Below are 11,612 nucleotides of genomic sequence, written 5' to 3' on the forward strand. Positions count from 1 at the left end.
GGCGTTACTGGTCATTGGAGATGGGAGGCTAGCGGTTGTTGAAGTTGGTGTGGAGTTGGCGTGATAGAAGGAGGGTGATCGTGGGGGAACCAGGTGGTGGATATGCAGCAAGGAAAATGGAGGGGAGGGGGAATACGTGAGGGTGAGGGGAAATGAAATGAAGAAGGCTGCGCTTGGGGATAGCTTTACAAAGCCCTTTGAACCTCTAAAGGCCCTTAGGCAAAGACAAGTGCGTTTGGCATTTAATTTTGGGGATACATTTCCCAAATGCTAGTATTTCCAAAGGCCTTGTAAAGGCATTGAGCTCAAGGCTGCCTCTCCCCTGCCTTAGCTTTCTGGCATTCTCGGCATGCAACAGTACCCAGTTAATGATTTTTTTGAATTTCCAATCTTACCCTCACTCACTAATCATAATTCCACATTACCCCCTATTCTAACGTAAAAAACCCTTTAGATCTGTCGCTCTTCTTCCTTTGCCTCTCTTCACTCGTGCGGTTGCCTAACGAAACATAGCTCTCTCACCTCTATTTATTCGCCTCGCGAACATTACTCGCCCAGTCGCCTGCAGTCGCCTAATCGACGGTCGCCGCTAATCGCCTGGTCGACGGTCGCGTCGTCGCACAGATCTGTTGTTGCGAGGCTTGCCGAGGTCGCAGGACACCGGCGCACTGCGCCTGGGGTCTGGCGACGCCTGGGCTCCGAAGTAATCCTAGAAATTATCATCCCATATTCAACAACCATCGAAGTTCCGAAGAAATGGAACGTCACCTTCACGAAGCATTTGACGTTGAAGCTGAAGCGCGAGGTCTATCGCGATGGCTTCCTCCGCAATGCCATTGGCAAGGTCTTCACTTTCACTATAATCTCTGCCACTGATGTTCAATACTTATTTGATTGGTGTTGATTTCTCCGGATGTGTTGGTCGTGATTCCACATTTGTTGATTGTGGTTGTCTGTGGACCAATCTGTTTCTATTTTCTAGTGAACTTTAATTTTGTTGTCAGTCTTTCGATGTTTTTATTTTGTTATGGGCTAATCTGACTTTGGAATTTTGACTTTGATTAGCGAGGCTTCGGGGCATCCAGGACTTTGCGTTTTGATGATTGAATTAAGTCGAGTTATTTGTTCATTGGTCTTGCTACAGTTAATTTCTGACGAGATGTGGATATTCGCTTGTTTAGTGTAGAAATATGAATTCTGAGTTGAAGATCTTGTGCTTCTTCAACATTTGGTCTTCTTCTTGTCCTCGGTTTTGTTGATGCTAACTTATACTATTCTACTCTTTTGTAGTTCCATTTTGATTATTTGTAATGATCTTTGAAATAAAACCCCAGCTATTAATTTGCTTTATATTGGTGGACGACTCGCTAGCATTGTCATTCATACTAAAGAGTGAGATTGACGCTCTTTTTCTCTGTGGCAATAAGAATAAAGAGAGCAAGGATTCTTTTCTTTTTTTTGACCAGAAATGTATCAGACTTAATCTTTATTGCTTTAGAGTTCAGAGTACGACCTCTCAACGGAGATCAGAACAAATATCCCTGTCTAACAAAGTTGTCAGTGAAAGAGATGTGAGTAATTCACTCCCGTGGACATAAACACTTCCTAACTTGTGTAGCTACCCAATTGGCATAGTAATTAAGACAGCAAAGGCTTGGCAATATCTTGGGCCTCAACAAATAACATTAGAAAGAAGGATAAACTCAAGTAACTTTTACAGTTAGCAAATATCTTGCTAGAATTATCTTTTGCTTCATACCTTCATTTCCGACCATTTCAACGAAGATAGCATTTTTGTCCTTGCTGCTGTTGGTGCATCAAAATTTGAAACCTAATGGAGCTTTGTGGAGTTTTGGAATAATCAGGTCTTGTGATTTTGTGCGAAACTTTGATGTGTTCTCATAATTTGAAAATTTGTTAGACTGAAGGTATTGTTGAAAATTTATGTCCTGTGATTCTTTCTGCTATTATTTGCTAATCTTCTTGCTTATGATGGGACATTCACTGATCTTATCTCTGTTTCCAGTGACAAGCTCTTCTGTGTGGGTTAACTTGCCCGCTGCTGCAACATTAATCATAGCCCTTCTCTATTTTTCAATGGATTTTGATATGCGAAGGAAAGCTGCAGTATATAACAGCAAAAAACCTGCAAGCACCACTGCATCTCTGAAGAAACCTGTTGAAACTCCTAAAGTTGTTACATAGTCGAAGTGGAGAAGTAAAGTGGGTTCTCCTGTAGTTGAAGATGCAATGGATTGCTTTACCAGGCATCTAGTATCCGAGTGGGTCACAGATCATTGGTATTCTTGTTTAACACTTGATAGAGAAGGCCCAGAGGAATTGGTGTGCATCATCAATCATGTTCTTGCAGAATTTTCAGATCGCGTGAGGAACATTAACCTTATCGACCTTCTTACAAGGTATTCTCATCATGATATTGTTCATCTTTTTTCTGTATGTTTTTCTTTTTTTTTAAATCTGGTTTTCAAGGTCATTGACCTTATTAACTGGTGCAGGGACATTGTTGGTCTCATCTGAACACATTTGGAGATCTTTCGCATGACACGGGCAAAGATTGAAAAGCAACAGTTTGAACACCTCACTGTTCATCAACTAGATGGTGAACTAAGACGTATCTTGGCTTCTGAAAATAAATTGCACTCAGCATTATTTTCCATTAAAGCTGAGCACAAGGTTGCTTTCTTGTAATATCCTTTACATAGACATACTTATGTTCCTTGCTATACACATGCTTTTTTTTTTTTCCAGCTCAGGTTTTACAACATGTAATGGATGGACTTATCTCTTTTACCTTCGAGCCTGAACATTTGCAATGCTCATTTGTCAGATGCATTGTCAGGGAGCTTCTTGCCTATGCAGTGATGAGACCAGTCATTGACCTTATTTTCAGGTCACTTACTGATGTCTGTAAATGAAGATGATGACCAGAGTGTCATGCATTTGGAGGAGGCTGAATCAGGGAGCAGTTCATATACTTATGGCGATGACGAAGCTGAGACAATTACTGGTCTTGACTCTCGTGGAGCTAAAGTTTTGGATGGCAAGATCTTCAACTCAGAATTTGGGATGGCAACATTTGGTCTTGTTCTTCATGGTCAATTAGGCCTCTTTGGATGTTGTCCAAGAATGTTCGTGTAATATTTAAGGATAACATATTTCTTTCCTTAGAACATATATGACCATGCTTATTTTAATGAAATTACTCTCTTTTTAATTGAGAATGATCCACCTTGATGTATTTTTTGGTTTATAAATTTGTTAATTTGTCTTTAATACATTATTCTTAACAAAAATATAAAAATTACAATCATTTTTGTCAATTTTAAACAAATTAAAATAAAATAAAAACTTAAATTAATCACACTAAAATGACTTTTCAAATTTATGTTTACCAAACAACATTTTCTTAAAGTTGCTTTTTAAGGCACTTTTCAATTACATTTACCAAACGGTTTTTGCAGATTTCATCAAAACCCTTTAGACTAAAGGCCTTTGCATTTTTTTAAAGGCTTTTTCCAAAAGCTTTCCCAAATGCACCCAAAGAAGGGGCTGCTGCAGTTGGGTCTTCACACATGAGGGAGGGGGGGAGAGAGAGGGGGGGGGACAAGAAGGTCAAGAAGTCAAGGCAAGGACCAATCAAAAGGCTTGCAAAATATCCAAGTGATCATGAAGAAGCCCCCAAAGTCTTCAGCCAAGAAGTCAAGCACTCCACCAATGAAGAATTAGCTTTAATTTCTCAAAATTAAACCATTTTAGTGTAGAAAAATGGGCCTTTCTTCAGCCATCCGAATTTCCCTTTCTTTTCCAATTTGTCCGAAATTGATTTTTTTGCAAAATCTTGAGCTCGACACAATTTCTCCAAAAGATGAGACGGCGTCCTATAAATGAATCATGACATGCTCGAATGTCCGATTCCAAAAATTGAATTCATTTCATGATTAAAATCGACCGAACGCGATTTTAGTACAACCTAACCTACCGAGTAGCATTTAGGGATTTTAGCGCATTTGACCCGTGTTGACACCTAAATTTTGATTAAGTTATTAATTAGGCCTTAATTTCTTTTATATTTCCTTTTTTCGGATAATAAACAAAACAAATAAACAAAAACAACAAAAAAAAAAAATAAAACAAAGAAAAAACAAAAGCAAGACCATTAGGGCTTGGCATCCAAGCCCAGCCCCATCCTTTTTTTCGCGTGGGCTCGCACAACCCGGCCCACCCCCCTCTCTCCTTCTTCTTCCTTCCTCTTCTTCCTTGCTCCTTCCTTCTTCGCCTCTGTAGTTCACGCGTAGTGACGATGACGCGCTCGAAGACAACCTACGGCCGAGGAGGGTAGGCCGACGTCAGCCGGAAGAGACAGATCTCAAGCGCCATCATTGGCTTCCTTCAATGCCGAGCATGCGTTGTTGCAGGAGCTCGGATGGGACGCCGGTTCAGCCGTGGGGGTCCGGTCGGCGTGCGAGGGCCGACGGCCAAACCTCCATCGACCGATCTCCTCCTCGCCATAAATAGGGCTCCCCCAACGACGGCAAAGGGCACGCCGAGAACGATCGAATGCTGCAAAGCTTCGTGCTTCCTACTGAGAGACTTTAGAAAGGGGGCCGAAGACGAGCAAGCCTAGATCCAAAAGCTTGCGGCCAGAGAGGGAGAGATTCTGCCGAAGAGACGAACAGAGAGAGAGAGGGAGTCGGATCTAAGGCCGCAGACTTCAGGTTCCCCATTGAGAGACTTCAGGGGGGGTCCGAGGACGCGCAGTCGAAGATCTGAGGCCCGCCGGAGGTAGGTCGTGAGCTTAAACGGCCTCCCACCAAGAGACACCGGGGGAGGCCGCGGGCAAGCGAGCCTACAGAGATAAGGGAAATCAAAGCGCAGAGACGGTCGAGGCTCAGATCCGCCGTCGATTCAGCTCCAACGCCGCCCCAAACACCGTCTCAACGCCGTCCAGATCTAAAGGTCGCCATCGTCACCGCAAGCTGTGCCACTGTGCTGCGCCAAAGCTGAGAATAGGTGACGATGGAGCCCTACCTACGCTGTCCATCCAAAGCTCTAATGGCCATCGCCTTTGCCATTCACTGCTGTCACCGTAGCCATTGTAGCCACCGTCACCGCCGTCACCACCGTAATGCTCCCGTTTCCCCCCCTTTTGGCGCCGCAAATTCACAAACCCTAGGGTCTGCGATTTCCGGGTCACGAAGCAGATCCGAGTTTAGAAAATGGGTAGGGATTCTGCGATTTTAGGGGCGGCGGAAGTCGGGTCGAGGTTCGGGTCGGATCCGAGTGGGGTTTCATTAGGGAGCGGGTCGTGGAGCCGGGTCGTCGGGTCGGGCCGAGTGTCCCCAAACGCCCGGCCGTGACGTCGTTTTTAAAAAAAAAAAAAAAAGTCAGGCCCGCGTAGCGAGCCCTTCGTTTGGGTCGACTCCGGTCGGACCCAACCCGCGGATCCGATTCTGGTCGGCCCCTTTTTTTTAAATCTTATTTTAAATAATATTTTAAATAAATAAATAATAAATAAACAATTTATTTTTAAAAATCAAAATATATTTTATTTTAGAAAAATATTAAAAATATTTTAATTTCCAGAAAATCGAAAAATAATAAAAATGATAAAAATATTTTATTTTCCAAAAAATAAAAAATCAAAAATATTCCATATTTTCCAAAAATGCCAAAAATCCAAAAAAAGCCAAAAATTCATGAAAAAGCCAAAAAATCAGAAAAAGGCCAAAAAGATTTGTATTTTTTCAAAAAATCCCAAAAAATCCCTTTTGTGTCCAAAAAATTAGAAAAAGACTCAAAAATGTTTTTCTTCCCAAAAATGCATGGAAAATCCCTCGAACATCCAAAAACCCCAAGGTTTAAACAAGATTAGGTACCGAAAGGGCATTAGTGATTAACTAGTGTAATCAACTCCCGATCCTAATTTCTCTGGTTGCGCAGAGCGAGTATTTCTCCCAATACTTCGCTCGGGTTTCTAATCAACCCACCCCAAACCGATTAGTGGTGACTCCGTTTTAAAATTAATTTACAGGTTAAAAATTTAGACTATTAAAGTCGTGAATTGATGGACTTGGGAGAGTCTAGGCATAACTAATTTCAGCTGAGCCATCAGGCTCCGCAAGGCGCCCGTACCTGATTGCGGGCGCCAAAAAAAAAAAGAGGTCGCGACAACCCGTGGTCGATAATTTTCGATCCACGTTTGTGCATCTCTGACTCGTAAATGACGTTCGATTGTCGTAAAAATCGCAAGGTTTCAATTACGTGTCCCGAGTATAATTCGACAGAAAATCAGGTTAGTGTCGTTTGACATGAATTTCACAATCGTGTGGAATTACCCGCAATTTTCTAGTCTGCCGCGTTTATATCCCTTAACGACTTCATCTAATAGATTATTTAACTTGTGAGTGGCCAACTCAAAGAAAAAGGACCATAGGCATGTCAACGAAATGTCTATTTCATATATTCGAGACGAGGTCAAATTTCAGGATGTCACAATCCCGGCCAACCCTTCCCGGCAATGGTAGGGAGACGACGGTGAAGGCTAAGCCCTCGCCTTCTGCAATCTTCATCTCCTCCATTATCTTAATAATAAATTAATATCAATATTAAAATTCAAAAAAAGGCAAAACGACGTTGTTCTTGCTCTTCTTTGCTAATTTAGCTCTCGGCAAGCCATGTAGGCGAATTATATTACTAAAAAATTGCCACGTGGGATTTCCGACTAGGATCGCCGAACTTGGCATTCAGGTGTCCTAATTTTAAAAAAAAAATGACACTTAAGGATACCTTTCGTAACTTTTGGCACTTAGGTATCCCTGTGCCAAGTTTTGGCATTTGCGTTGTTCTTTTGCCAAGAATTAATTGTTTTATCACACAATCACCACAAACTACCTTAATGTAATTCATCGATGAATGAATAAATTGCTGTATTTAATAGTAGTTATGTAATAAGCAATTGGTCGAGGACTGTGGTCCTCATTAATCCAACGTTCACAGCACAGCAATTCCATTAATTTTTCTCACGCCAAAAGAAATTCCCTTCATTTTTCTCGTGCACGAGGGACATTTAAATTAGTTCTCATAGACACCTCCGAGGGACATTGGACTGCGTAAGGCACTAGATGAAAGATAAATGAGGCCCTCCGGTTTTTGCTAGTGACAAGGAATGACATACATAAAATGTCTAATTCTAGGATCTTACATCGCATACATGTGCACGTTTCCTATTCTCTAAAACTGTTTATTTGGAGAGCAGGAAAAGGCAAAGAAAGAAAGAAATGATGTAGAAGCATTGTGTTATAGAAAGCAAGAAAGTTCGAGAGATTAGCAAGGAAAAAAACGTGCTTAATCAAACTACAATGTTATACCGATGAAAAAAAAAACTACAATGTTATGGTTTAGTAATAGTAATGACATAACGTTGCAATATGAGGAAAAAAATTTTGACTTGAGAGGTGTGGCGATAATTGTTGAGATATATGCGTGAGTTATGGTAGTGAAGTCTCACATTGGAAAATTGATGTGGTATGGAGTAGTTAATATATCATAATTGACTCATAACTCATAGGCTTAAGTTTATGAGTGAAGGTGGCCCAATTTGATATGTTGAAGGGCTCGGACTTGGGCTCCCTCTTGACGATCTCTCTAGGTGAAGATATCTGGTATCTATTGCGCACTCTTAATAAATGATATCAAAGACGATAGTCAATTGCTGTTCCACCCCCAATTTGTTCCGACTTAAAAAAGAAATCTCATGATCAAAGCTCGTTTTTCGTGGAAATTGCCATCACAATTAATCTGGCAAGAAGAGAACATGGATAGTTGGTCTATGCTGCATGATAGAGACTATGGGATGTAATCCCAAGTTAGCAGTCGATGATTATTGTTGTGCATAGTTGGGGGTGCATTACAATGACGTGGAGACTCAACTTACAATAAGTTGATGTAGAATAGTACCTAAATTAAGGAAGAATATACCTAACACTAAGCTCACACGTGAGAGGGAGATTGTCAAAACACATGTGTGACTTATATTAGAAAAATCTCACATCGGAGCATTGGCATGAGCTTACGCATGAGAGAGAGATTTTTCAAATATATGTGTGAGTTATATTAGAGAAATCCTATATGTGGAGCAGTTAATACAATTTTAGTTGGCCTATGACCCATTAATTTAAGATTTTGAATGAAGATGGATCCAACTAATTATGTTGATAGATTCAAATTTAGACCCCCTCTTGACAATCTCCCCAAGTGGAAATATCAGATTTCTATTGTATGCTCTTAACAATAATCACTAGCAACGATTGAATTAAAAAACATCTACAAACTTATCATAGAAAATGTTAGTCTTAGAATAAGAGTGTCACGAGATAGAAATTATGTATTTAGTTATATAACAAGAAATACTATATTCGGAGTTAAAACAGAAGGAGGAAGAAATCAGGCATGAGCGGAACAGGAAACTGAAAGGATTTGTACCAGCGAGATGCTCTTGGTCGAGGTCAGCTGTCCCCATAATTCCACTGTTCACTGCGTTGCATGACAGTTCCCTTCATTTTTCTAATGCAAGAGGACTGGAATGGTCCAACCAAAAAAACAAGCAAATATTCCAGAACTGATGTGGTTCAAGAGCGAGCTGCCCATATAACGGGTGGATGATCCCCGGAGCTCGCACGCTTTGCACGTTTGACAAGTTTCAGCGATCGAAAAATTGAATATATAACCGACCATCAGTTAGATAAGCCTTAATCTCTCAGAATTAATGACAAGAAATCTAATTAAAAGGGTTAGAAAATAGGTAGGGCCATTCTGAATAAGCAATTAGGTAGGGCCATTTTTAATAAGCCTTGTCCCCAGCCAATCGAGCAAAAACTCTCTAAAACATCCCAAATAGTCAAGAACAACCTAGGGTCCTGCCACCTATGCTAAGTCATTCATTCATTGAGCAACGCTTGCATGAAGAAAAAAAAAACCGCGAAAAAATCCCTAATAATGGCATTTTTTGTTAAATTCATCAATATGTATATAGGACTAATACATTTAACTGCTAAAAATAGGAAAGTACAAATTTACGCATCTAGATATTTAATCTAAACAATGTAGAGGTATCGAAGACTTCTTAATTACTAAATTTCTCCTATTGACAGAGAAGCAATTTATTGACTTAGGTGTGCAATATTTCTCATGCAAGGGCCACCCTCAACCGTGGTTGGCTATGGCCTAGGCGGGGGCCATGACTCTTGTTGGTCACGATCAATAAAATAAAAAATTCTAAAATTAATTTATCTCAGCATCGGTCATATCATATACAATAGTCGGAGTCCATGTCAATGATTTCCAGCCTAATACGGCAAGATTGAATTTAATTAGTTATATAAAGAGTGAGACCCAATACAAAGTGGATGGTTCATTCCCTTCACAGAAGCTGCATTACCCATCATGTGGAAACAAAATATTGGCACATTTTTATAGCACAAGTATCATTCCTTACGAAAGACAGGCATGTAATCTTTCATATTTAGTTTCGAGCTACTGAGACTGGAAATTCACATTCTTATCTACTAAACTGAAGATATGCACGGTCCCTCTGATCCATTCGGTTCGTAGTGCTATTTAATATAGGTGGGCACGCAAAAAAAGGTGGAGGACTCACCTAGAAATTGAGTACTCTCTGATAGATAATCAGGGGAGATTTTCACGTGCCAGATTATGCATAAAGCAACTCCATCACGTAACTTATCGTAGCAATTTAAAGAAAAAACAAACCCTCGAAACGTAATGTGACCGCGCATGGCGCAGTGAAGAGGTAGAGTCTATAAATTGCATGGAAGCAGGATTGCATCTCCACAAGCCTTTCCATCTAGAGAAAAAACAATTATCAGTGAGAGTTCAGGGAGAGGGAGAGGGAGAGGGAGAGGGAGAGAGAGAGAGAGATACATACCATGGGAGGCGGCAGCTCAAGGCCATGGACCGAGCTCAGCGGCGAGACCAACTGGAAGGACATGTTGGATCCTCTCGACGAGGATCTTCGGATGTACCTCATACACTACGGAGAACGAGTCCAAGCCATCTACGACGCGTACAACGCCCAGTAGGAGTCTGGAGCCGGCTACGGCATGCCCCTGTACCCGATGGACAAGCTCTTCTCTAAAGTGGGTCTCGAGACGGACAACAACAAGTTCAGGTATGAGGTGACCCGGTACTTCTACGTACCGTCGCACGCGACCTTTCTGGAGCAGCCGGACAGGTCTTGGGCCGGATATGTGGCAGTGAGCACCGATGAGGGGACCCAGGCATTAGGGAGAAGGGACATTTTGGTCACTTGGAGAGGAACGGCGAATTTCCTGGAGTCCATGGAAGATATTCGAGATGATTTGGCCCCGGCGAACAACATTTTCAAGGACGACACCCATACTAAGATTCACGCTGGCTTTTTAGATTTGTATACGAAGTGGGATCTTGTAAATCCGTACACAAGGCTTAGTGCCAGAGACCAGGTATGAAACTTTCACTCCTTTATAGATTGCTGTTGCTAATTTACCTCCCGAATAAGCTCCAAATTGTCTTCACCTTTTTTTTATTATTATATATAAATCTAAAAATATGATAAGATATAGCACGTGATGTTTGGACTACTTTGTCAAATTAAAACTGGTATTGATGGACAACTTTGGTCAGGTTCTAAGGGAGGTCCGGAAGCAAGTCGATCTCTATGCCGGCAAAGGCGAGACAATCAGCATAACAGTGGCCGGCCACAGCCTGGGCGCGGCTTTGGCAACGATCAATGCGCTGGACATCTTGACCAATGGCTACAACGCGCCCACCGACCACCCCGAGAATGCCTGTCTGGTGACCGCATTCCCCTTCGCCAGCCCCAACGTCGGGGACGAGAACTTCCAGGCGAAGTTCTCGTCGTCCGAGAAGCTCCGAGCCCTTCGAGTGACCAACGCCCTTGATATCGCTCCCTTCATCCCTCCAATCAGATATTACCACGTCGGAGAACAGCTGCTGGTCGACTCGCGCAAGTCCCCGGACCTGAAGCCTCTCTACAGCGGTATGACTGGCGCCGTGGCAATCGGGCATATGTTGGAGACGTGCCTACATCTAATCGCGGGCACACAAGGCATCGATAGCAACGAATTCAATGTTGACAAGCGTCGCGGGATTGAGCTGGTGAACAAGGGAATGGATGCTCTGAAGGATGAAAGAAAAATTCCGGCCTATTGGTTGGTGGCGAAGAACAAGAACATGGTCCAAGATGAGGTCACTGGAGACTGGAGCTTGGCCCCTCAGTACATCCCACCTCCACCAGAAGATAATTAGAACAAATAGTCCCAAGTCTATATATACATTACTGTGTGATCAGCTATTACCAATAGTTGCTGCTTATGACTTAGCAGTACCATAATAAAGGTTCGTAATGCAAAAGTGGAGTGGTTTGATTGAGTTGTATTGGTGGTACTAAGTTATGTGTGTTGTACTAGTGGTCCTAAGTTATCTTTTGTTTACCTTCATGTCATGAAATAAATATGGTCTTAAATGAATAATAAAGATCGCTTCATTATCATTTGTTTTCTTGCAGTAGTTTC

At 41.8% G+C, this 11,612-nt stretch overlaps 1 protein-coding gene and 1 long non-coding RNA gene across 2 annotated transcripts; both read left to right on the forward strand.

Moving 5' to 3' along the window:
• Nucleotides 1-494: 494 nt before the first annotated feature.
• On the forward strand, nucleotides 495-3,235 carry LOC104445105. Its single transcript, XR_005551106.1, has 4 exons — nucleotides 495-844; nucleotides 2,027-2,420; nucleotides 2,517-2,694; nucleotides 2,849-3,235. It is a non-coding gene; the product is annotated as an uncharacterized LOC104445105 (long non-coding RNA).
• Nucleotides 3,236-9,965: 6,730 nt separating this feature from the next.
• On the forward strand, nucleotides 9,966-11,346 carry LOC104446884 (phospholipase A1-IIgamma). Its single transcript, XM_039313744.1, has 3 exons — nucleotides 9,966-10,114; nucleotides 10,208-10,520; nucleotides 10,702-11,346. Exons 1-3 carry the CDS (start codon nucleotides 9,966-9,968, stop codon nucleotides 11,344-11,346), a joined length of 1,107 nt encoding a protein of 368 aa, XP_039169678.1.
• Nucleotides 11,347-11,612: the final 266 nt, after the last annotated feature.

This window comes from Eucalyptus grandis, chromosome 5 (assembly GCF_016545825.1).
Source record: "Eucalyptus grandis isolate ANBG69807.140 chromosome 5, ASM1654582v1, whole genome shotgun sequence".
NCBI lineage: Eukaryota > Viridiplantae > Streptophyta > Magnoliopsida > Myrtales > Myrtaceae > Eucalyptus > Eucalyptus grandis.

What these genes read in the sequence shown, in the direction of transcription:
- LOC104446884 (XM_039313744.1), top strand. Translation starts at nt 9,966, where the DNA reads ATGGGAGGCGGCAGCTCAAGGCCATGGACCGAGCTCAGCGGCGAGACC. An exon ending in TACGACGCGTACAACGCCCA is followed by an intron (nt 10,115 to 10,207) that starts GTAGGAGTCTGG and finishes CAACAAGTTCAG; the next exon opens with GTATGAGGTGACCCGGTACT. An exon ending in GGCTTAGTGCCAGAGACCAG is followed by an intron (nt 10,521 to 10,701) that starts GTATGAAACTTT and finishes AACTTTGGTCAG; the next exon opens with GTTCTAAGGGAGGTCCGGAA.